The 26999-nt window shown below is 41.4% G+C and overlaps 1 protein-coding gene and 1 pseudogene across 1 annotated transcript in view; one reads left to right on the top strand and one right to left on the bottom strand.

Moving 5' to 3' along the window:
• The window catches only part of Mipep (mitochondrial intermediate peptidase), a 172895-nt gene that overhangs the window by 92437 nt on the left and 53459 nt on the right, over positions 1 to 26999 (top strand). Inside the window, exons 15-16 of the mRNA XM_004631111.2 lie at positions 5632 to 5706; positions 10981 to 11100. Coding sequence (XP_004631168.1) covers positions 5632 to 5706; positions 10981 to 11100 — 195 coding nt within the window. The remainder of the gene's footprint in view (positions 1 to 5631; positions 5707 to 10980; positions 11101 to 26999) is intronic.
• On the bottom strand, positions 10510 to 10704 carry LOC111816727 (annotated as a pseudogene).

Genomic DNA, 26999 nt, shown 5'->3' with positions numbered 1-26999 from the left:
GAAGTTCAGATTCCTCCAGGTGGGTGTTGTTTGGATCTGGCTGCTGTGCTCCACTTCTTTCTGCTGCAGGCGTTAGAGTTGAATCCTTTGTGTCTCTCTGGCAAGATGTTCTGCTCCTGAATTAGCTGGGTGGGTCTTGCCTGTAGCCTCTTTGCAGGGAGTTCTGCTGAAGAGTTCCATGCTGGGCCTGCACTCTGGGTCTATTCAGGATCTGGAGGACCCCAGGTCGTCTCACTCACTCGCCGGGCCTGCGCTCTGGGTCTGTTCAGGATCCCCCAGTCTCGGTCTTCTCACTCACTCGCCCACTGTAACACTTTTAACTGATTGTTTTATAAAATAACACAGAACCCAAGTTTAATGACTAGATAAGCAAACCTACGCGTCTGTTTAATAATAGTGAATGCATGTCTTCAGAGGGACATGCAGGCAGATGGGGTAAAAGGCTGCTCCTGGCAGCAGCCACATTTTCCTGGCCTGATCACGCAGTGCATGTGACCTGAGATAGCTGTGGTCTCCAGTTCTGCTGTGTGGTCCAGGAGGCAGTCCCTGTTGCACCACACCCCGCTCCCTTGAGTTATGGAAAATAGTGACTAAAAGTCACATGATGCTAGAGATCGTGATCTCATAGGGCACATTACTTCCCTGCATGTGGGGCTTCGTTGGCCCATGAGGGATGGTTGGGCACCTCAGATCTAGACCTGAAGCATGATGTTCATTTGATTAAAATATCAGCAGAAGAGGTGTTTGATTAGTGCCAATCTTGTCCAGTTATGCACTGGAAGCTGAGGATGAAAAACTGACTCACTGTCTAATCATCACTTGGGAGTTAATGACCAAGTTTTGCAGCAGATAGTGGTATACGGAATGTAGACTGACTAACCAAGTAAGTTAATCTTCATTTTTTCTGCAGTTCTTAAGTTAACTGGGCGATTTGATAGGGCACATGCATGTGTTTAGTTAAAGGCATGTGACTGTTCTGTAAATCACAAGAAATGTGAACGGGAAGCCATGAAAATATATTTTTTATTTTGAACTGGATTGTTTTATCTTCATCTGTGTCTCCTAAGGACTTACATATCTAAAGTAGGCCACCATGCCGGGGAGATGGCTCAGTGGAATAAGTGCTTCCCTGGCAAGTGCAAGGGCCTGAGTTCAATCCCTGGTTCCACCCCCCCAAAAAAAAAAAAAAAATCAGCTAAAGTAGGCCACCGTTACAGAATATAAGATAGATGAGAGTATAGATAAAGCTTATCAAAGCCAGTGGTTATTGTATTGAGTAGGACAGTTACAATAGTAAATAACACTACTATTTAGCATCTACTGCATGTTCAAACTGGCATATTGCAATTTAAAAATATATTACCTTGAGTCTCATCTAATTCTTTGAAAAGGTAATATCATTTTGCATAGGAAAATGTGTCTTAGAGAAATTGTTTCTGACACCGGGCCACGAGGCTGCTCAGCAGAATACACAGGATCCAGACCTGTTCTCCCAGGCTTCAAAGCCCTGCCCTTTCCCTTGCGCTCCAGCGCGTCACACACCATAATGGGACCTGCAGAGGCAGCAGGTCCGTGTTCCGAGGCACCACAGTCAGCTCAGCCTTACTGGTCTTTGAAGGGTCCACAGAACAGGTGGTATTTCTGGATTAACTGGATGATGAGAAGCAGCAGCTTCAGGGGTCCTTAAGGATGCTGGAGGTAGCCGCATAGGCCTGGAAGGCCTCTCTCCAGTTCTGATACTTCTTGTACCATCTTTCTTTACCATAATTATTAATAAGAGCTTTACTCTTGATTTATGAATTTGTCTGCTGCAGGACTAGGAATAGAGTCCAGGACCTTCACACCGAGGTATATCCCAGCCATTTTTATTTTTTATTTTGAGATCAGGAATTGCTAAATTGCCCAGGCTCGGCTTGAATTTACAATCCTCAGGTCTCAGCCTCCCAGAGTGCTGGGATTATAGCATGCGCCACTATTGTAGCATAATGCAAGCACGGTTCCTTTAAAACTTTTAACAAGTTATAGTAGTCCAGATCCTAAGAACTCAGAAATTATATCTCTTAGATTGAGAGATTATTAGAAGAGGGGGTATTTTCTGTCTTGAAAATTAATTGTATGAGGAAATAATTATTATGTGTAGCATCACAGACTTTGGGAAGTGCTCATTTTAATAGAATGGAAGGTATTAAAGTTTTGGGTGTTGTGATGTATTTTTATGTATAAACAGTTACTCATTAACCATTGTAGATGTGTCCATTCTGTTTCTTTAGAACAGATGAGAGAGTTTTCAGTTAGGAGACAGTAATACAAAACAGCTGCACTATTGTATAGATAGGCCTACTTTTGACTTATTTTTTATTTTTTTTGCAGAACCGGGGATTGAACTCAGGTGCTTGCGCTTGCCAGGGAAGCACTTATTCCATTGAGCCATCTCCCCAGCCCTTAAATTAGATTTTTAAAAAAACCAGTTATTTCACTATTTACACTGTACGTGCTGTCACTGTATTTAAGATGCAGTTCAGTGTTCGAGTCCTCTGAATAGTCTACTGGAATTGCACTCTGATGCATATAGTTCTTGTGTTTTTGATAAATAGTTTTTGTTTCTTTATAACATATATAGTAGATCTTGGATTGATAATTTTTGGAATAACTTTGTGCTTAGAAATTATAGATTTCACTGAAAGTTGCAAGTAATAATGCAGACAGATCCCTGTCTGTCTCCTTTATTCAATGTCCTCTCGTAGTATTGATGTCAGTGGAGTAGCCCTCATATTTTTCTTAAATACATAATTTCAGATAAGCTCTTCCTAGTTGTCCTTGTTCTTCTATGTTCTTTTTCTTTATATCTTTCATTTTATTGCAAACCTGACAAGGAAAGGGAGTACCCACCCCCACCCCCATTTATCCTGGAGTGTTTGCCCTTCCTGCATGGGTAGGATTGAATCCCAGGGCATTTGTCCAGCTTCCAAAGGGAAGGGGAATGTTGGCTTTGGCTCTTGGAGCTCAGCCTTAGTGTTTCCGGTCATTGTTGCAAAGCGAGTGGGAGCCTTCACGGAGGCCTGAGCGCAGCTGTGGCTCCCTGCTCCCTCTCAGCTCAGCTCAGCCTAGTGTTGCCCAAGTCCTTCTGGAATCGCCATCTGCCTCCGCCATGGCCCCTGTCCTGGGCTGCACCTGCAGAATCCTGCCCTGCACACCCGCTGGCTGGCTGGCGCTGCCACAATGTGCCTCCCTCCCTGTGCTGCTGCCTGGCTAAGCCTCGTCTGAGCTTGGAGGGCTCCTGTTGGAGCTGGGCTCCAGGTCCCTTCCCTCTGGCTTCTCTGCCTGAGCTGTACTTCCCTGGCCCTCTGCCTAGACGAGCCCACCCCTGTGCACACAGTCTCTCTTCTTTGCTGCATCTTGAATTTTCCTTCCCTCTGTGGGCCTTTCCCATCAATACTTTTTTCTTAAAATAGCATAAGCATTTCTGACCTCAGACAGACAGGTCTTGCTCACCGCCTCAGCCCTGTTGCTGCTGCCCTCGCTGTGCAAGTGCTTCTCAGCCGTGTGCAGCAGAAGAGCAACCAGGATGCTCAATCCTGCCCCAGTGTGGTGCCCCCTTCGCAGAGGAAACAGTCTGCTCACCAGAGCCTTCTAAGCGGTCTTGCTGGTCACTCCTGTCTTCATCCTGTCATCGTATCTCATTTGCAGTCATGGGAATTTTAGCACCCAAGTGTGACCTTGTGAGGTCTTCCTTCCCACAGATCTGGGACCTGAGTGGGAACCCTTGCTTGCTTGAGAGGGCCTTACCCTGCGAGCTTCTCCCGTCACGAGATCACCGTCTGCCAGCAGCACAGCACTCTTTTTACCCTTTGCACCTGCTTTTTGTGTCTTGTGTGAAGTATTGCCCCATCTTGCCCCTCTCCACTAGTTAATACCTGCTCATTTTGCAAATCCGTCTGTTGTTTCCTCGGCTGAGCCTGCCAAATTCATGACTGTGGGACCACTGCGCCACCTACCTGGCTGGCACTCATTGTCAGAGATGGAAACGCTGGGCAGTGCTGGTTGGGCTGTCAGGCAGGCACCTGACTGTTGACTACCATCTATGTCCCTGCAGCCTAATAGGGTGAGCACTCAGTAGCCTTGTGTGTTAGATAGAGGAGAGAACAGTGTTCTTCTGCATGCACTTGCGTTATGAAAATAAAACTATTAAAGCTGTATGAAGTGTGAGCCATCTCCTAAGCATAGCATGAATCCTATCAGTGTAAGCTGTCAAATGCGGCAAGGTTTAAAAAGACCTGAACGTTTTGCCACCAGCTATTGGCATGCATGGCTCAATTAAATTTCGGCTTCAAATATTTCTGTTAGAGGACATTTTATTTTTTTATATAAGATTAGTGCTATTGGTATTAGCCCTAGGCCTTGCCTGGTACCAGTATGTACACTATACAACTTCTTTCATCCATGTCTTAACTTTAAAATCACCTTTCTTGACTGCTTTGCTTTTTTTCTTCAAAAGGAAAAAAAGAAAAGGTTGCAGATTTGCACCTCAGCTGTCAACAAATCCAACTGTAGTCTTTGATGTAGGAGGTGAATCTCTGTTTATTTAGGTCTTACTTGTAATGGTGGGGATTGAACCTAGGTCCTGTACATTTTAGGCTAAGTTCTCTGTCACTGAGCTACACCTCAACCCCTTAAAAGAATTTTTAAAAAAATTTTGACATAAGATTTAACATTTGTCCAGTTTGGTCTTGAACCTGTGATCTTGCTGCTTCTGCCCCAGACAGTGATTTTGTGATCATTCCTTCAGCAAATCCTGGCTGAGTGGCTGCTCTGGGCCCCAGGGATGTCCTAGTAGTGACTCAATCCTTCTTTTGGTATTCCCCTCTTCCTGGGCTGGTGGGAGACTACTGAGACCTGCTGTTGGTCTCTTACATAATGCATTTCTCTTTATAGGGGCATTTAGCGTCATTTAAATTGTGTAGTGTTGACTAAAGTGGTAGCTTTCTTCACTAAATATCAATATTGATGATTTAAAAAAATGTAAAGTGTTCTTCTACTGTGCTATCAGGTTATTTCTAAGAGGATGTGTGTCTTATGGGATTAGACCCAATTAGTCTCATAGAGAAAGCCGTAGGTTACACAGGGACCCTGTCTTGTGTCCAAGCTTTCGTTCAGGTTGAAGAAATAACCTGCAGTTCATTATCAAGCCTGTTTGTCAAGACATCAATTTAGCTTTAATACTGGCTGGCACCATGGATTATTGTTAATTTCTTGACATTTTAATCTTTTAGTCCTATTGTGTGTGCTTAAAAGTCAAGAGAGCGCTTGAACAGACACTCCTTGGTAACAAAAGAACAGAAAAAGTATCCCCTTTGGCATTTTAAGTAGAGTTTAAAGATTGGTGCCAATATCATCATTCTCTGTAATCCTTTTTTTATGGGCAAACCTTGTTTGACAGTTACTACTTTTTGAAATTAAATGGAACATCCTTGCGTTGTTGCTAAAATGTTTTAAAGTTATCTTTTTAAATTCTGAGGAAATGCTGTTACTTATTTCCCACTGGCTGCGATTTCTAACGTGCTGCCTCTTCAGTGTACGCACGCAGTGGCTGGCTGAGCTGTCCACTCATGTGCCCTCTCTTGCTTTATCCAGCCGCTGCCCAAAGCCATGGTGTCTCGTCTCTGCGAATCGAAGAAGGTGTGTGCTGCCGCGGACATGCAGCTTCAGGTGTGTGGAGCTTTGTTCTAAGGTTTTCCAGAGTCGTTATCCCACATAAATGCATAGCTTTACATTCTTGCCAGTGCTGCACATTTATTATGATAATTATGCAGCTAAAACATCTTTCATCTGAGTTCAAAGAACTTGGCCAAAATTGGCTCATTCAACCTTCACACTGTCCTTACGAAGTTCATAAAAGAGGGTAATTTCTCATTTTCAGTTAGGAAAAGCAAAGCCTAGGAGGAGGACTGGCTCCTCGATGAGATATTTAAGCAACCAAATTAGGGCTCAAACCTAATCATATATATTCTTATTGATTTTGTATTTTTTAAAATGATTTTGAACTCAAAAAATAATACCCACCAAAGTAAAAGAGCCAATTAAAAATTGGCAGTGAAGTTAATAGACACTTTTCAGGAGTGCAGGTGGCCAAGAAACACGTGAAGAAATAAATGCTCACTGTTGTTGGCCTTTAGAGAGACGTAAATTCACACAATGCTGAAATTTCATCTTGCCCCAGAAAGAATGGTCATCCTCAGGAAATCCAATAATAAAAAATGCTAGCAAGGCAGCAGGGAAAAAGGGGTTTCTCTGCATTGTACATGGAATTGTACACTAGTACAGTCACTGTGGAAATCAGTATGGAGATTTCCTCAAAAAATAGAACTATAAATTTCATTTGACCCAGGTATCCCACATCTAGGTATCTCCCCCAAAGAATGAAGGATGCCACGTTGCAGTGGTAGAGGCATGCCTGTGTCCACAGCAGTGCAGCTCCCAGGAGCTGAGTCTTGGAAGCACCCTGCATGCCCATCAGCAGGTGAATGGGGAAAGAAAATGTCCTTTTGACGCACAATGGAACACTGCTCAGCCATAAAGAAAGTTAGACTTGAGTCACTTGTAGGACTATGAGTGCACCTTAAAGCCATAACATTAAATGGGGCAAACCAGACACACAAGCTTACATATCACAGGGTTTTTGTAAATGAAGAACAAAATAAAGAATATATATAATAGCAACTATGTTGATCTTTCTCAAATGAAAGGGGGTTTCGGAGATGGAGGAAGGCAACAAAAGGGGAATTAAGATTCCACCAAGGAATGCAAACATGTACTGCAGGCATTACTAATAAGTTTTTCATGGAAAAAAGATTTTGTGGTTTAAGATGTGAAGTTTGCACATTATTACTACTATTACTACTACCAATCTCCCAGGTTGCCAGTACAAAAACAATGTTTTCTCCCAGACAGAAAGATGTTACAAACCATCTGGATACCAGGACTGCTTGATACCAGATGCGTGTTCAGATATTTACAGATGTTAAGATTGTTTACAGAATCCTTACTCTTCATCAAATCTTGAGTAATGGCATCTTAAACTCATCTTTCATCTTAGGCAGTATTCACTTCTTGATGACCCAGTTAGCTGTTTATGAGGGAAGCCACATTTAATTACTTTATACTTTTGGAAATTCAGTCCCTAGAAAGTAATGAATGTGTTCTATTTTTGTTGTACCAAAAAAAATGTGTATTTTAGTCCTGGAATGTAGCCGAGTGGTACAGCCCTTGCATACTTGCACACGTGTGCTGCCAAAAAAATACATATATGTGCAAATTGCATATTTGTATGAAATACATATATATACACATATGTATATGAATATATATGTTTCAGTAAAGAAAATGCATAGTATATAGCTAAAACCATGATTTACATTTGTTTTCTTAATTCAGGTTCTGACTCTTTTGTACCAGGAATAGAACTCAGGACCTCACACTTGCCGAGCAGAGGCTGCACCACTGAGCTAAATCGTCAGCCCCTGAAATTTTTTAAGAATTTAGTTTACTTGCAAAAGTTTTTTGATTTGCAGGCATCTATAGGAAAATGCTGCCTTTTAGAAGTCTGTGTCGTGGCTTCCTGCGTGAATAGTCATTCCAGCAGTCTTCTTTTAAGATGAGAACACAACCTTTCCTTCCTCTCATCCTCCCAAAGAATAGTTCTGAGAGAGAGAGGGACTGAGGGCAGCGCGTTCCTGCCCAGGCTCTGCCTGTGTGTGCTTCTGTCAGCCTCCACATCACGCTTTCACAGTAGAGACAGCAGGGATGGAAAGGAAGTGAATTACTGCAGCCTTCTCAGGGGCCATAAATGATGTTTTAAAAAAAATTTTTTTTGACTAGACCTAAAGGCCAAACAAATGCTAAATGAGTAGCACCTGGGATTGATATTCTAAATAGGTATCAATCACCTGGAAAGACCCGAGTGAGTCACTAGCCCAACCCCCAACAGAAAGAGACCCTATCCCGCATTCCAACCCCCAACAGGAAAAGACCCTGTCCCGTATTCATGCCTGCTTGCTACGTGACTTGCTTTCCCATTTGATACTGGATTTAATCAGTTTTACCTGAGCAATGGTGCTTGTAATCCCATTGGTTGACCATAGTTTTGTCTACCTCCTGCACACCTAAGCGAGTTCCCAGTCTCTCTACCTTAGCCTCACATGGTTTTACACTATAAAAGTCCCTGGAAGAGACAGCTTCCCGGAGAACTACCCGCTTGGGCCACCTTCCTGTCCCTCTCTTTGACAGGAGCTTTCTTTCTCAAAATAAAAATATTTTGCTCATAACCAAAAAAAAAAAAAATTTTTTTTTTCTGGTTGGGAGAACTTACTATTTTTTTTTCCTGTATTTTAGGGAAGGCTCTACAGGGTGTTCAGGATCTCACTACTAGATCGGACTCTTACTGATCTGCCTGTTTTACAGCCTCCCAAGAGCTGGGATTACAGACAGGCGCGCATCACCACGCCCAGTCTCATTTGTCATCTCAGCCCGCCCCAGGCAGGCCAGCACAGCAGGCTGGGGGATGAAACCCCTGGCCCCTGCATACCGAACCTTGTTTTAAAAGCAGTCTTCATGCTCTTCTTCTGTGACTCTGAGGGCCTTTGACCCAGGAGCATATAGCTGGTTAGAGGGCCAAGTAGGCTGATGGCTGAAAGAGTTGTTTGGCTTATCAGCAAATATGCATGAAATAAATGCACATTTACTTTATTTTGTTTTTATAATGCAAAAGTTATTCCATGTTTATATTACTTTAAAGGCATAATTGTAGAAGGGAAATTCTTGAATTCTGGTCTATTTGTGAATTGAGCCAAAATCCTACTTGAGTTCAAGTTAGAATTAAAAGTTTCAATTGCTAATAATTTACCATGTTAGAATATAGGTAAGGGGCTGGGGAGATAGTTTGGCAGTCTAAGTGCCTTCCTGGCAAGTGCAAGGACCTGGGTTCAATTCCAGGTACTGAATTCTGTGCTGGCCCCAGAACCCTCGGTGCTTTGTGCTAGCCACCGAAACCAGGAAACCCTGTACCAAATAAACAAACAAATAAATAAAGTAAGTAAATGGTGATGCATGCCTGGAGACCCTGTACCAAATAAATGAACAAATAAATGGTAGGACATGGTAATTCTGGCTCACCTGGTCATCTTTATGCATTGTTACTCATTATAGAATGCAGAATTGAAAGAGCCATATTTAGCTATATGTATGTATGGATTGCCAAATAGAGGAAAGCAGTGTTTATATGTAGAAAATATGTTTTCTGTTTTTTTCTATGCATGGTTCAAACCTGACTTTTTAATTCAGAGCCATAACTCTGTATCTAGATGAAGCCAGAGTTAGAGGTCATTTAAATTTTTCCTTTTATCCAGACTAATCCTCACTTCTTTCAAATCAACAGCTGCACATTCTCCACAAGTTTCATTTCTGAATCTGGAAGATACTTAATTGCATGTCAGAATTTTTCCTTTAAAGTGTTTCTTTAAGAAAGTCAATTTCTTCTAATAGGTAAATTCCAAACCTTGTTAATATTCAAATCAAATGTTGGTGTGAAAAAGCACTTTACCTTAGGTTTTTCTATACAAAGCTTAGTTTTCATTTCTTTTTAACATCCCATTTCTTATTCAAGCTGTCTTTGATGCTTCATCACCTCTTATGTTTCAGTGGTGTGCAGCTTCTATTCAGAGTCAGGGCTCCTTCTCTCTTGGAGACTGCGTGAACCCAGACTGCCCCTATGTGGCAGCTGCTTTCCTGAAACCAGGCGTGGGGTGTGATGTGGGATCTTCCTGTCACTAAACGCTCCAACAGCTGCATCAGGATTCTGTGTAACATCTGTACTTACTAGAGTTTTATTCTTTCTCCATTATGACCCCTATCTACTTAGTGTTTTTTCTCCTCCAGCTATAAAACTAGGATTCTGACTATTTCAGTTCTCTTAAGATCTACTAGGATTCCAGGAAAAAAAACAAATAGGATTTGTTATATCCAGGGAATTTCAAGTTTTGACTTTTTTCATATATGTAACTACATTTATATTGACAAAATTCCAGTTGTGTGGTCACAAATTTAACTTGCAACAATTATACATAAAGAGTACCTTGTGGATATGGTTCAAAATTCTTTATTTTTTATTTCTTTATTTTATTTTTTTAGGCTTTCAAATAAGTCAGTTTAATGCCAGACAACACAGATTTCAAAACAGAACAAAGATTCAAAGAGCAGACTATGGCAGGATTATAGGCTGGGTTTACTTTAAATTCACAGCTGAGGTATGAATAGTTGAATGAAAATTAAAGAGACAATAGGCCACCGTATGATTTTTCTTCTTTTTTTATAAAATTTTATTTTTACATGTACAACAGACTACAAGAACACACTTCACTGTAGTTATAGGTGTCAAGAGATGCTATGGCGGGGCATCCAGATATCTGAATAGGACAGGAATCCAGGGTCACCATCATTGTACACACAAGGAACAGTTTATTTTTTGCCAGCTCTCTTAATTCCACCTGTGGCCAAGGGGCCTTTTCCCACGGCCTTCGTTTTTAGCTCCTCAGGTTTCTTCTGCTCTTCCTTTTGCTTCTGCTTGAACGCTCTATCTTCCTCGTCCATGTCCTTGGCCTGTTTCTTGGGCTGCTTCAGGGGCTTCTTCTTGCCACTTTCGTGGCCAGACATGGCACCGGTACACCCTCCAGAGCCGAGCTCAGAAGCCAGTGACCCCCAAAATTCTTTAATATCCTTAATCACGAAAGAGTTGAGAACGTTCCTTTTACTCATGGACATGGCCTTAAATGTGGTGGAGACTACATCTTGAATCATGCATTTATATTGGTGAAGGATTTCAGCTGTGTTGTGTAAGTTTTTTTGTTATACTTATGACATCTTTGGTTTATCCCATCTTAAACATGAGACTAGTCTACCAAAGCTGAGTAGATGTTTTCATTTGTCTAGGTTTTTTACGCTACTCTGGATCAAATCTACCATGGGAAGCACCCTCTGAAGAGGTCGACCACAGACATTCTCAAAGAAACACAGGAGAAAGTTTACGGCCTCCCCTATGTTCCCAATACCGTGAGTCCACCTCTTGACCTTGCTTTGTGCTCTACAATGGCTCTGCTTGTGTTTTTTTGTATGTTGTGATCTGCTTTTATCATGGTAGACTCAAAATCCCTGTGTTTTTTATGTTGAAGTTTCTCATGTGGTAGATGCTTGAAATTGTCTGGTTCCAGTCAGCAGTTTGTACATTCATGTTTTCCTCTTTCTGTCACTGTCTTTCTAACTTCTGGGAAAATATTAAAAGGTCATGGATTTCATTAATATCCTTTGGAGACAAATAATGATATAAAATGAACATGTTTATCATTCCCTAATTTATTAAGTAACTCCTATTTTACCAGAGATCATAATAGATGCTTTACATCCTATCTCATCTAGCACCCTGTTACAATAGAGAGCAGGAGTACTGTCACCATTCATTGCGTTCTGTGTGCCAGTCTGTACTTAATTCCTCTGGGAAAAGTTCTCCAACTCAGCTCTCACACCAACACATGGTAGTGCCTAAATTCATTATTGATAAGTGATTATATATTATTAGAATTCAGGATCAACCTTTGGCTTTTTTCACTAATCCAAGACACCTAGAGGAAAACTAGAGTTGGTGGGGACAGATTGATTGGCCCAGGTAGCAGTGCAGCTGACTCTGGAGTTAGCTCAGGATGCTCTGGGTTGTGTACCTTTACTTAAGCGGTGAGAGGAGTACGCTGATTATATGTGTGTCTGCATTTCTAAAATGCATTAATGACTCATCTTGGAAATGGTTGATCATCTTGAGGAAGACTGAGCGTGGATCTGGCTTCCTTCCTATGGAGAATGGCAGAATCTGCACTTTACATCCTATCTCATCTAGCACCCTGTCACAGTAGAGAGCAGGAGTACTGTCACCATTCATTGAGTTCTGTGTGCCCTTCTGTTCTTACAGACATCATGTGTCTCTAGTGCTCTGTCCCCAAAGTTAGTCAACACAGAAGTTTTTTGGATTGCCTCTAACTACATGCCTTGTGTCAGGCATGTTTTGGAAAACTGTATTTATAATACTGCAACTTTTTATATTACTAATAACGATGAACTTCCACTATTATTCCATATTAAACCATGAATGCTTACTTTACAAATGAGTAGCCTCATTATGTCAGCAATATATTAATATCTATGTGAGTGCTAAATCATTCTGTGTAAAATACAGACCAATTTAACATTTACTTTTCTTGCTTTTTCATTGTACAATAGTTTGATTCTAGAATACCAGAAGTTGATTCTAGTTTGATTCTAGAATTCACATCTGCTCAGTTGTGAATAGAGAGCAATTTTGACCTCCTGGTCTTCTGGTGTTACTTCTCCACTTAGAGCAATGTTTTGTTTTTTATATCAGTGACCATCTCTTCTCAGAGTTTTTTATTTCTAATATTTTGTGGGTTTTTTTTTTATGTATTTAGTGCAGGGTGTCACTATATAGATCAGACTTGTAGTGATCCTCCTGTTTTCAGCCTCCCAAGCACTGGGCTTACAGGCGTGTGCCACCATGCCTAGTCTCAGTCACCATCTCAGCGTGCCCCGAGGGTGGGGCTGACATGGCACACCAGGGATCGAACCCCAGGCACTGTACACTGCCTAAGCAGGCACTTTAGTCCACTGAGCTATCTGGCCAACCCTCATTTTTTATTTCTAGGGGAGTGTGTATCTCTCCTACTTTTGACTCAGAGCAGAAGAGGTGGTATTTTTGTTTTTTCTGTGTTTTCCTATAAACAGTTGTGTGTTTTACCTTCTCACTCACCACTTTGCACAGACCCTCTGACTTTGTCCCAGTGAGGATTTTTCAAACACCCAGAATGAACATCTGTTTCTCTCCATTTTAGAAACCAATTTCTGACCATTTTTAATGGTCAATTGTAGTTCAGCAGTTTGAACTGATTTATTGACTTGTGAGTTTTGGTTGTAAAGCAGTGTTTCTCACCCAGCTCTTCTCAAAGTATTTTCTTTACATAAATCTGTCAGTGAGACAGTCTCTGTTCTTTCCTGACCTCATGTTGAAAACAGTAATATATACAGAATAAGAAAGTCCTGAGCACTGTTCGTCTTTATAGGAACAAACATAATATATCTAATAAGATTGCCTTTCTTCTCGATTCATAACTTAATGTTCATCATGTGGCTTTTTTTTTTTTTTTTTTGTGGAACCAGGGATTGAACTGAGGCCCTTGCTCTTGCCAGGGAAGCACTTATTCCACTGAGCCATCTCCCCGGCATGTGGCTGGTTTAAAAGCTGCTTAGGGCTAAAATAAGAGTTATCTCAAGAACAGCTGCCAAGGAGTGTGCTGATATTTGGATATTACTCTTGTTAGAACAAACATCAGCAAAGAATGTGAAAAGACTGTCTCATGAATAGCATTCACTCCACATTTAGGTTTCATTTCTATACCTGGCAACAAGCTGGCTTGTCACAGTGATGCACTAGTCACACTGACTAAAAGAGGCACAGCTGTTATTCCTGTTTCCCTGACATGGAGCAGAGGGAATTCATAGGCCCTACACAATTATTTGATTACCTGTACCTGTTTTTGTTTTTTTTTTTTTTAAATTTATTGAGAAACAAATAGCATTGAGACAGTTTCAAAACCAATTAGTAGGACAGTTTCAATAGTTAATACATTGAATATTGTTGTTTTAGTGGTTATTCATTGTACAAGATGCAGACAGGATATCCTGTCCACAAGCACTATTAGAACAAATCTTTCTATTCATTGAATTAAGATAAAGTAGTTGTATATCTATCCTATTTTGAATATACAGATACAAAATGGTTGTTCACTTGTATCCCCTTCTTTTGTTTAGTTTTGTCAGAGAAGGGTATTCCATTGTTATTTAAATATTGTAGGTATGTGAATTCAGCAAAATATTCCAATATACTGCAGTAGTTCATAATAGTAGTGAGTTTTCTGTAGGACTGGCAATGTCAGAAGCTGTTGACTTGAACCTTTCACAGCTCAGCATATTAATATGGCTTTACTTTTTATACTTTGTTTTTATACTTTTCTCATGGATAATTAAGACCAACATAAAGCAAGACCTATATAGCAAGAAATGTAACGTTTGTATCTGAGAAGGTCAGTCAAATCCCCTAAGGATTTATCCTGAAACCCCGTATCGCAGTTTGTAGATCCTTGTCAGTGTCAGCCATGTCATGGCCATTGCTTGACCAATTTGCTCTGTGTAAAAGCCTGAGAGAATGTTTTTCTCTCCACGTGACTCTCCTTAGGCACACTCTATGTCATTGATCACTTTCCTCTGTGGTCCCATAATCTCCTTAAACAGAAAACTGGGACACAACTGAGTTACATGATGTTACATTACAAGTTTTCCTATGTCCTGAGTCTTCACTGACCTTGAAAGGCTAGGGCCAAAATGTTGACTGTCCTTGCAGGCCTTCTTTTTCTCTGATTTTTGGTTTGCAAACTTAGATTGTTAACCCTCCAGAAGAGAAGCTTATTATTATTACCCTACAACATAGACAGTTGAGCTGAACCTCACTGTCTGTCTGAATATTAAACATCTTAGACATAACATGGAACAGGTATTTTTCATCAAATATTTTTTTTCCATCAAGTATTGATATGTTAAACTTTGAGTCTCTACAGAATATGAAGAAAACAAATTAAAATTAAAAAAATAAAAAACTTTAAAAATAGGAATAAACAAATACATATTTTTACACAGAAATTTAAGTGTAACCATATACAGCATTGTAGCAAGACAGTCCTGTGACATTTTTTTTTCTTGTCTCTTGTTTCATTTATTACCCTTCTTTTTTTTTTTTAAACAAAACATTTACTTGAGAGACAGTATGGCAGTAATTGGTATGTCATGACAAGCAGTACCTATTTAGAAGACCAGAATGACAGACACTCCAAGCATGATCCTACTATTAACATTGCTATCTTCAGTGCAGTTGCTTAGTTCACAGGTATCAGTATATATAGTTAGTCAGGGTGAGAATCTTACCAATTAACTGTTAGTTTCAGAAGCATACTGAAGAGTCTCAGGATCATTGCCTTAACCATCTTGTGCATATAAATGTCTGGCTTTGCCCCTGTCATGTTTCCTAGCTTTTCTCCTTGCCCTCTTTTCATTGTCAAATCCTCAAGTTCTCACTTTCCTTTCAATTGTGTTATAACTTTCTGTTTTTATTTCTTCTTCTGAATTCTTATACTAGGGAGACTATATAATACACCTGTGGGTCTGGTTTATTTCACTTATAAGTATATCTTCAAGTGGCATCTACTTAAAGATAAAGGCTTTGAGTTTATCATTCTTTATAGCTGAGTAAATATTACATAAAAATACCACATCCACATCTTTTTCATTCATTCCTCAGGTGATGGGCATCTTGGTTGTTTCCAAGATTTGGCTATCACAAATTGTGCTGCTATAAACATAGGTACCCATATATCCCTATGATAAGACGTTTTCAGTTCCTCTGGGAAAATTCCCAGTAGGGAAATAGCTGGTTTGAATGGGATTTCCAGTTGTATTGTTTTAAGGAGTCTCCACACTGATTTCCATAATGGTTGCACCAGTCTACATTGCCACCAGCAGTGGAGAAGGGTTCCTTTTTCCCCATAGGCTCTCCAACATTTGTTGTTGGGTGATTTCGTTATGATAGCCATTCTTTCTGGGGTGAGATGATATCTCAATGTTGTTTTAATTTGGATTTCACGGATGGCTAGTGATGTGGAGCATTTTTTCATGTGTTTATTCGTTTCTTTAATTTCATCCTTTGAGAAGTATGTGTTCATCTCAGATGCCTAGACCTGTTTTGAATGTTTACTGTTTTGAATATTAGATGGTGATGATCCTGTAACAGAACACAATGAAAGCCCAAAACTAGGGTCCTGGACAAGACCTCATAGAGTAACTCTGAAGGAGAGTCCAAGTCTAGTTCATTGACCTGGGTCCTTCACGAGTAGTTTGGGCGGGGGCAGGTCATGGAACTGGCTTAGGTGGCATGAGGTGAGTGGGAGGACATGACACTAGGGGGATAAGGATGGCTGGGAAAGTGGCTGTAGCCATGGACACTGTGACCCAACAGTGTGCTGTGTCTCGGCAGAGGAGGCATTGTTCCTGGGTTCAGGTGGCTGAAAGTGGGCAGACGTATCTATGGATGTGCTGCTGCCTTTTAGCGGAAATAAATATTCTGCAGCCTGTTCAAACAGTAGCTCTTCAGTAAGCTTGCTGTCATGGGAGACTCACTTCTAATAAGGCTTATTTCTCTCTCTCTATATATATTACATATATTATATATAATATATATATATATATATATTTCACATTATGATAATTATGTCTATAGCATACCACATTGTTGGAACAAAAGGCAGCTGAAATGTGTTAAATATAATTAGTATCCTTTGTGGTTTTTTTTGTTTGGCAGTACCGAGGATTGAACTCTGGACCTTGTGCTTGCCAGGCAAGCGCTTTTTCTACTGAACTATCTCCCCAACCATTAAATATAATCAATACATTAAAGAGCAAACATGCTTTTGCTATATATTCTAATATTGGTTCAATTGTTTTGTTTATGTTACTGATAATAATGGTTGCTATATTTCTAAAGTTTTTTTTATGTTATACTTCTACTAAAAGCCTCCATGTACTGTACATGGTCCAGGTTGTGGGAAATAACACTGAATAAAACAGGCCAAACCCTTCCCCTTTACAGGTCTTGTATTAGGAGTGGGTCATTTTTGGATATGTTTGTGCTGATGGCTTTATCTACTATGTGACTGCCCTGTCGGTTTTATTTCATTGTTAAGGAAACTATTTGTTGTTCTAGTCAAATTACTCTGTGTTTTGAACAGATGGGTTGAACCTAGAAAAAGATTGCCCGTTAGACACATGAAAGCAGGAACGGTGGGTGCATTTGGAGTCCAGTTTTTAATGCCAGGGCTCAAAACTTCATGAGAAAAAGAGGTAGCTCTCAGGAGCCCCTGCTTTCTGCACTCTCAACAACGTGTCACCCGTGCATGTCCATACTGCATGAGCGTGTGGCCGGAGAGGCCCAGCATTCCTGGATTCAGCACCCGCTGCACACCGAGAGCGGAGCAGAAGGAAAGGCAGCCAGGACTGTAGAGAGGAATGGTTTGGAGGCTCAGGTGGTCACCAGATGGACCTGGGTGTTTGGTGCATGGTAGGTTGGGAAGTAGTGGTAGAAGTGAAGGAGTGGGGGAAACACCCACTATTTTAAGGGGCAGCCTGTGCCGCTGGGGATGGCAGTCTGTGAAATGTGGAACCTGGGAGGGGGAGCCATTTTAGAGTTTGCAGAGATGATGAGTTGGGCTTGGCGTGACTGGAGCTCAGTAGGCTTGACACGCAGGCGCAGGTCAAGGTTGGAGCTCTTGAGATCTGGGTGTTCCTGCTGCAAGTGAAAATGAGAGGCTGGGTAATGGGCAACGTGGCTCAGGCAGTGAAGGGTAAGATGCGAATGCAGCCATCGCACCTGAAGCTCTTCTCACCGAAATGGCTTTTTTTAACTACCAGCACAATACCCAACATTTTTTTGTGTATTCTTTTGTTTTACTACTCTAATTACAATATGTTTTACTTTATTCTGTTATTTTAAGGTTTTATTGGTTGTGTAGTGGTTTGAAACATTGTTTAAGAAATACTTGTTTTTAATATATATTCCCAGTTCCCAAATAACAAACTAATGAATACACTCTCACCATATAGCTTAACTGCAGTTTGAGGGCTTGCCTTGTTAAAAATTCTGGATTTTGGAGTGATTCCTAAACTGCCATTGCTGTGGCCATGATTATTTGTGAAAAGGAAGTAACCGCTCATTTACTAGCCGGAAGATGGGGTAGATGGAGAGGTGAAATCGGGGTTAATGGGGGTGTGCACAGAGATTCCGAGGGTACTGTTTCCTGCTTACTGTGGGACGTTTGTTTTTCTAATAGTCTCCAAAAGAAGAAATATCACTTAACTAAGAGACAATAGCATTGTTATACATTGGGCGTTTGTTTTGTTTTCTGTGTGTGTGTGTGTGTGTGTGTGTGTGTGTGTGTATGGTCTTCTTGGTAGCCACTTTTTGAGCTTTGTTTAGTATATATATGTGTATGAATATATATGGATATGTGTATATGAGGGTATATATAAGGTGGCTGACAGTGAAGCATTCAAATGTATAAAAATTGTTTTTGTATTTTTAATTCTAAATGCATAAAAATTTTTTTCTTTTTTTTGTCGGAACCGGGGATTGAACTCAGGCCCTTGCGCTTGCCAGGGAAGCGCTTATTCTACTGAGCCATCTCCCCGGCCCCTATTTTTTTCATAGGTGACAATTAAAATTTCCTTATTTAGGCAGTGTTGGGGATCCAACCCCAAGGGCTTACTTGTGTCAGGCCAGTGCTGTATCATTGAGCAACTACATCCCCAAATCCAGTTTCACAATTTAATTTCAGTTATTAACATGAAGCTGCACTGCTGCTTATTGACCTTATGTGGCATCACTATTAATGATTTTTTAAATACTACTGATCTTTAAATTTTGATGTTTGAGTAATTGAGGAAGCATGAACATAAAAAATAACTACCTCTTAAATAATTTCTACCTTCTAGATTAAAATGATAGATTTTTTCCAATAGTTACTTTCAAAGTAAGACTGGTAAGAGAAGCCATGACCGACCTCACAGGGGTGTCTTTATTTGAGTATCTGGGGTCCACTTCTGACCTCTGCTGTTCCTATCACATTTTGTCAGATGTCAGTATAAAGAAGGGCATAAATATCTTTCTTTCTTTTTTTTTTAATGTGTACAAAAATACCTTGTCAATTTAACAATGGGACAAGAGCCCAAGGGTAGTTAAGAATACACTGTTGTTTCTCTCTGGGGTGTATTCAACCTAAATTATTTGTACAAGTGCTTATACCTCCTGTTTCATTTTTTCCTGGGTGTAAGGTTCATTTCCTCCTATCCTTGTCTCCTGTCTCTCCTGCCAATGGAAAATCTCTTCAGTGAAGTGTAGTCCTGCCAGGGTTGAGTTACCTTGGAGTGTTTGATGTCACTAAGCAAATGTTGTATTAAAGAAAACTATTTATTTTTGTTTTTCTATATCTGAAGTACAAAGACCATCTGGTGCATATCTAGAAACACCTAAGTGGTTAATTGCATGTTAAATTCCTTTCCTCTTTGGCTACATAAACAACTGGGAAAATATTTACCTTCTCTGTCATGCTGGATTTATTTATGACTTTGTAACTAAAACACAGAAGTGTTATAAATTGAAACTTTAATCTCACGATTGACTCATTTTGTAAAAATTTATATGGTTTCAGTGTGTGGGACAGCTGCAACCCTACATTTCACCAATTTCAAACATGAAGAATTTGTATGACTGCCAGGTTGCTTTTATAAATCAGTCCTTTGAGCCAAGTCCCAGCTTTCATTTTTGTCTCGGTTTCTTGAGTAGTATTGCACTTTGGTGGGGGTGGGATGCTGCAATTTGATACGGGCTGGATATAATGAACTGAAAATCCAGGATACTAGAAGTTTTCCTTTACCAAGTACGTGCCTGTACTTGTCCTGGCACACGTGTGTCTTTTATATTTAGGTTGTTTACACTTCAGGATGTTTTTCTCTCATGATTCCTCGAGGTAAGTCACATTTTCATCCACAAGGAACACGAGCAGGTTGCAGGGACTCCCTGATACGTGGTATCGCTAGACATGCAGAGGGGCACCAGCAATGCCTGTTCGCCTCTGTGCCTTAGCACAACTGGGGCTTAAAATGCAAGAGCTTCAACTAGCAGGAAGGTTCCTGCTGAGTATTAATTTTAAATTCTCGTTACATTTAGAGTAATGTGTATGCATGGTTAAAAATAAGTGTGAAGGGGTTTATAGCGTCAAGTTGGCCTTCTGCTCTGTCCTGCTGCCTTCGGTTCCTTTCCCTGATGGGATCCTGGGTCGCAGTCACGGGAGTTAAAGGTAGAGTTATCTCTGTTCTGTTTCAGTTCTCATTAACTTCTGTCCTTTTCGATTCTCCCAGCCTTTTCTCTGAGCCAGGTGGGCTCTATACCGGGCAGGGGCAGTAGTCCCTGCATGTACATTGTCAGGACAGTCTTTCCTGAGTGCAGATGTGACTGTGTTGGCCTCGCCTCAGAGCCACGGCTCTCACTGCTCAGAAGCGAAGGCCAGAGGCTCTGCCTGCCTGCAGGTTCCTGTGTGGGCTGCCACTGCGGCTCCATCCAGCTGGACTCCCCTGCTTCCTTGGCACCCGCTCGTTGGCACTTGTCCCCTCTGCCTGGAGAGCGGTCTCCCGTCTGCTCACTTGGCCCCCTCTTCAAGTGTCACTTCTGCAGGTCCTCCCAGGCCTCTGCTACGCCATCCACAGCGTGGCCTTGCCTTTCACATCAGCTGCCTTCCTACCCGGAGTGAAAGCACATAGCAGCAAAGCCTGTTTCTTAATTGTTCATTATTTCTCTAGCACCTTACACAATTACTTGCCATGGTAAGTGCCCAATAAACATTTATAGATGTTTGTTTACAGTTTTATTGAGGCACAGATTACTTAGGTACACCAGTCCTCATACACAGCCCCGCGGATCTCTTTGTATGCATTTTCCTGTGGGATCATCACACCGTCAGGACTCACAGTGTCTGCAGTAGCTCGCAGGCCCCTGCCTCCTCATCGCAGCTAACGTGCTTTCCCCACGAGGCACCCCTGGTTTTGTCCATTCTCAACTTCATGTAAGCGATGTCATATAGCACATGTATGGCGTTTATGCCTGACTTCTTTCGTACAACAGTATGTCTGTGAGATCCATCTTGTCTCATGGCGTGTTTCAACAGTCTTGTTCTTATTTCTTTGTCACATTCCTTTTCTAATTGTGTTCATTCCAGTATTGGGAGACACTTGAGTTATTTATAGTTTTGAATTAATATGAATAAAGTTCTAGAAATATTCTTATATATGCCTCCTGGAAAACCTAGCATCTATTTCTGTTAATACATTAGTGTAGCTAGTGTTTAGCAAACAGTGTTTCAAAATGCTTACCTACGCTTTGCATCCCCTGCTCTGTCTGCTAGTGTGGGGCCTTTTAATTCCAACCATTTTTTGGAGCGTAGAACATTGTCTCGTCTCTTTGCGGTGTTAATGTGTTTTTCTCATGACTAAAGGGCACTGGATGTGTATCATCTGGACAACCAAGACCCCATAGAGGCTTTCAGGCAGAGGACTGATGGGCCAGATGTGGGGTGGAAAGGGAAAGACGAGGTGTGAAGGTCTTGACCTGACCAGCCTGAAGATGCACTGCCGTTGGATGGGGAGGACTGGAGGAGGTGTAGGTCCCAGAGGAAATCAGTTTTGGAAATTCTAAGTCTGAAGCGTGAGACAAACAAAAGAGGACATCACTTAGGTGGCTATAGGAGTGACTGTGCTGGCAGTACCAAATTGGGAGGAATCTGTGCGTTGACTGTCTACAGCCAGAGAACTGGGTGAGAATACCCCTGGGGTGTGCATAGAAAACGTGGCTGTTAGGTATGCCACTTCTACTGGGCTGGAAAGTGAGGAGGAACCAACGGAGAGTGATAGGGAGAAGGCAGTGTTAAGAGAAGGTGGTGTCCTAGAAACCGGCAGCAGAAGGTGTTCATGGATGAGTGAGCCATCATTTCAGTAGTACCTTTAGATCAGGTGAGCTGAGGCCTGCGAATTAGGAAAGTCATTGATATCTTGCATAAGAACAGTTTCTTATCCAAGTGGAGTGGTTGGTGAGAAAGTCTTAGTGTGTTTCAAGAGAAATTGGAGGGAGAGAAATTGGACAGTGAACATAGGCAATTTTTGTTTTTTTCCTGCAAAAAAAAAAACAAAAAAAAAAAAAACTGAACTTGGAGGACATAGAAGAATGAAGACTTTTGATTTTTTTGAGTAGTTTCATTTGTATTAGTAAGGAGAGAAGTAATGGCATGTGCAGGCTGATAGAAAGCTCTACTAAGACTGAAACTTTGTTGATACAGAAGAGAGGGGAATCATGGGAGTACATGAGAAGATTTTCTGTGTGCATTAAAGGTCAGCCTTGACTGGGAGCACAAATGGCCATCTCTAGCTGGAAGCTGAGATGTAGGCGGTGTGTAGATGCAGATGTGGAAGTCGTACCAGGAGCTTCACGCAGTGGCACAGGAAGTAGCACCAGGTGAGGGTGCAAGTGGAATGGTGGTGCTGGGGTAGAGGAGTAGGGAGCAGGGCTGTGCAGCCACACGGGGTACAAAGTTATGGATAGAAAGGCCCTGCTTGGCGTGGTGCTCTTGCTTTGAAATGAGAGCCATAGGATGGTTGCTGCCCTTCTCAGCCATGTTCAGTGGGTAGATATAGTGCCGAGCGCTAACTAGGGCTTTGCTTTTGTGAAATGAACATGGTGATACTCCAGGAGGCTCACATGTAAGGTTATATAAAGGTTTGTGGGATCTAATTGGGTAAAGAGGGCAGCGTACACACGAGGGGGCCAAGGCACAGGGAATGTTGGTAGTGGATTTTGAAGTCCTGGTGGTGCTAAAGATAAGATACTAAAGAGTTGACTGAAAAGATAGGAGTGCATGGTTAAGGAAAGGAGGGCTCGCTTGAAGCTGCTGTTACAGAAGGGTTTCATGTGTGGTATTGGTGAGGTCTGACTTGTAACCATGGAAATTAGGCAGGCTGAGTTAGGGCCAAGGATAGTGCCGAGGAGGAAAGACAGGCTGCTTGTTATAGTTTAAACTGAGAATGTCCCCCAAAGTCTCACATATTCAGAGGTGGGGCTTTTAGAGGTAATGGATTATAGAGTGTGTGTTAGGAGATGGGGTCTGGCTGGAAGAGACAGGTTACTGGGGCTGTGACCTGGAAGGGTATCTCTTTTTCTCCAGCCTCTCTCTCTCTTTCCCTCCCTCCTTCCCTCCCTGTCTCCATCCCTTCCTCCCCCTCTTCTGTCTCTTTCTTTTTCCCTTTCTCTCTGCTTCCTAGCATAGGCACACATAAATGTTTTCCATGACATGAAGAATTTTCCTTTGTGTCAGACCCTCCCACTGTGCTGTTTCTGCATTTGAGCCTGCTAACCATGGAATAAAACTTCAGAAACTGTGAGCCAAAATCTGTCCTTTAAATGATGAATTTCTGGTATTGTGTCGCAACAATGAGGAGAGTGACTAAGAAAGATTTGGGGACTAGGACTGCCTGTTTCCGGGCCATGTGATGTAGACGCCCTTGAAGCTGATTTTCAGAAGGAGTTCGGAAAGTTTTGGAGATGTCAGCGGAAGACTTGCTAGAATGCTGTAAGCTGAACTTGATGGGACATTCTGGTGGGATCGCAGAAGATCAGTATGCTGAGAAAAGGTAGATGATAATGACTAGAAGTAGTGATATCAATTAGGAACAAGGACTGCATTGGCAGCTATATTTGAAAGCAGGTATTATGTTCCAGCAGAAAATTTGTCCTCATTCATGTCCTGGGACTTTGCAGGAAACTGAGATTAAGGATGGTGGACTCACTAATCTGGCAGAGGAAATTTCAAGGCAGCCAAACATTCAGGCTATGGTGTAAGACAGTGCTGGTGGCTTTTAGCCATATGTACTGTGAGAATCAGGGCCAAAAAGCAGAGTCAAATAATTTGAAATTTTTTTCAATTTTTGGCCAGAAAGGAAGCTACTTTAATAATGGGGCCTGTAAAATTGGAGCACAAGAGCACATAGTTTCTAAAAAGATTAGTATTAAAAGGATTGTAATTAAAAAGATTTGCATCAAGATAATAAGAAATCTTGAGGGCATCCCAGGAATCGGCAAGACACCACTCTTCTCAGGCTCCAGGGTGCAAAAGTACAAGCCTCCTCTGAGAAGAGAGCCTCAGGGTGCTGTGCTAGGGAAGGGCTGGCTAGTGCATTGGTTCTCTGGTCTTCCATTCACAGTGCTTAACCATCAGATACTTAGAGACCTCTGTTGCTGTAATTCAAGGAGCCCTGGCTCTCGCTCGAGTTTCCAGCACAGCCTGGCAGAATCGATGCGCTAGCTTTTCAGGTATGCAGAATACAAGAGTTGTGGAGTCATAGATCCTTGCGTCAATATTTCAGAAGGCCTAGGAAGCCAGGCAATGTGGTCCCAAGAGGACAATGTTTGAAGCTGTGAGAGTGAAGCCAAAAGCTTATTCTAGATCCCAGAAAACTAGAGAATCCAGGCGTGTGCAATGTCTGCTGCAGAAAGCTGCAGGCAGTGAGTAAAGCTACCCCAAGAAAGAGGCCATGAGGGCTGCAACCAGCAGCGCCATAGGGGCAGAACTGCCCAAGCTCTGGGCATACCCTTTCACCCCCACTTCCCCTGGATGATGCACACAGCACTGTGGGATTTGATGTTTGCCTTGCTGTGTTTCAGTCTTGTTTTTGTCCTGTTCCTTTCTATTATTCTGTTCCACCTTGTTAGAATGAAAGTATTGGGGCTGGAGAGATGGCTCAGTGGTCTAAAGCACCTACTTGAAACAAGCTTGGCAAAGCACAGGGACCTCGGTTCGATCCTCCAGCACCACATGCCAGCCAGCCCCGACCCCTGGTGGACTGAGCTGGCCACACACACACACACACACACACACACACAATAAATAAATGTAATAAATAAAAATAAATTTAGAATGAAAGTATTTACCCTGTGCCATTGTATGTCAGCATGGTTTAACTTTGTATGTCAGAAGCATGTAGCCCATTGCCTGGCACAGGCCGGTAGTGAGCAGATGCCAGGCAGTGCTGTTACTGAAAGTGTAATTAATGATGTAGAAGTTGAAAGGGGAGTAGGGGGAAAATGGTTTCATCAGTTGTACATAAGATGAGTTAAAGCAGAAAAAGCTAAAATACACTGAAATCCATGAACTGAACTGCAGTCTAGAAATCAGAAAAATCTAGGATTTCAGAACAACAGACTGAAATCTGTGTCTCAGCATGCTTCTGCTCCTGGCTGGGGCAGTCTCTGCTCTGCCAGGGCAGCTATTTGCCAGGCCGCCAGTGGTCCCTGTAACAACACACAGCTGGCCGGCTGGCTGGCAGAGTCTGCCCCTCTGCAGGCTTTGTGACCACATGTGGTCACTAATGGATGAGGGCGGTTAATACATCTCAGTGTGCAGGATGTGTGTTCTGTAGTTGGGAAGGAGAGCCCCCACTTACTGTTTTCCTTAGTATACATTATCTTCAGATCCCTCACTTAGCGGGAATGCAATCACTCTTTTCACATGTGTGTGTTTTTCTATGTCTCAGGGAAGCTTTGAAATACTTGCAGATTTATGGAGAATGAAAAGTGAACCAGACTTTCTCAGAACATTTAGAAAAACTCAAACACTTAAAAGCCAAAATTAAACAGTATTTGAAATGATTTATACAATTGCAGCAATAACTTTTTTCCACTTAAGCCAAAGTATAGTCTAAACAACTCCCTCATGCCACTAAGTCCTTTAAATGGAAGTAATGGATGTCTATAAATCAAGTGATAGTTTATATATTTATTTTGTAGCCACTTTTTCTAACCCATTTTCCCTTTTAAAAACTTGGTATATCCTCTGAAAAGCTGAACCAGTCCTGTATTGAATTAAAGTGAATAGAAAAAAAAAAAAAACAAAACATGAAAAGATATTGGAGAATAACATGCTGCCCAGGTTTAATTTAGAGAGGTACACTATTGGAAGTAGAACGATACTAGATGCTGTTGAGCTAGCCTATTTAAAAGAGAATTTAGCTGGAAGCTGGTTTGCCTTACTAGTGAGTGAGAAATACTCACTGTGGTGCAGCAATCTAAGACTAGCTTTTGGCACAGTGCTTGGAATCCACAAAACACTGTAATAAGAGTTATTTTCTAGTAACTTCTCAGTTGAAATAGTTTAATATCATAAGTTTCAAAAACGTTTTCCATATTTCGTTCACCCAGTTTTCTCAGTGATAATACCCTCCGTGAGCACAGTACACCATCAAGTCCAGCCATTGAACCTTAGTGTAATATTGTTAGCTCAGCAGTCTGAATTTTGCATGCTGTATTTGTTTATTATAGTCATTTCTGAAATTTGCTGTCTTTTATTTCCAAGGACTGTATATCTTAGCATGATTAGTGAAAACTCACTTATAAATTTAATCTATGACCTGCGACTCCTGTTTAGATGGTAACAAATTTAAATTTCAGATATGTGAAGACAGGAACTGTAGAAATGGAATGCTAGAGTCTTGACATTACTGAGAATCTGCAGCCTACTGCAGGATTAGAAAAACAATTTTAATGTGCAGGTTGTACAGAACCACAGAGGCCCTGCTTGCTCCAGGTCTCCTGCCCTGCGTGGTCAAATCAGCAAATGCTGTGTGGTCTCCCATCCTACGCTCTTTGTTTTTGTTTGTGACTTCTTCTGACTACTTCTTCTTCCTTCTTCCTTTTTTTTTTTTTTTTTTTTTTTTTTTTGTACCAGGGATTGAACTCAGGACCTTGGGCTTGCTAGGCAGATGCTTAAGTCACTGAGCTATCTCCCTAGCTCAGCCTCTCTAGTGTATTAGCACTGATTTTTCTTTCTTTGTTCTTGAACAGTATGGTCTGATCTACTATACAGATCTAGGTATATACATTTAAGTGTGTATGTGTATGCATGAGGGTGCTGAAAAACTCAAATGAGTGCCACAGAAGTTACCCTATGTTCAGATGCCCTGGTGTGTTTCTGTTTCTTTATGCTTTGCATAGCCTTCTGTATTGATTTTACAAACCACTAATGTATAATGACCCACAGTTTGAGGAACTTCATGTTAACCTGACTTGCCCCATAGCTTTGCTTCTTTCTTTCTTTTTTTTTTTTTCTACAGTTTTATTGATAAACAGATAGCAATGAGACAGTTTCAAATCAAATCGGAAGTAAAGTTTCAACAAATAATACACTGCATATATTCTT

The sequence above is a fragment of the Octodon degus genome, unplaced genomic scaffold, assembly GCF_000260255.1.
Source record: "Octodon degus isolate 3935 unplaced genomic scaffold, OctDeg1.0 scaffold00038, whole genome shotgun sequence".
NCBI lineage: Eukaryota > Metazoa > Chordata > Mammalia > Rodentia > Octodontidae > Octodon > Octodon degus.
The sequence above is the reverse complement of the archived record's forward strand: the minus strand, read 5'-3'. Positions and strand labels throughout refer to the sequence as shown.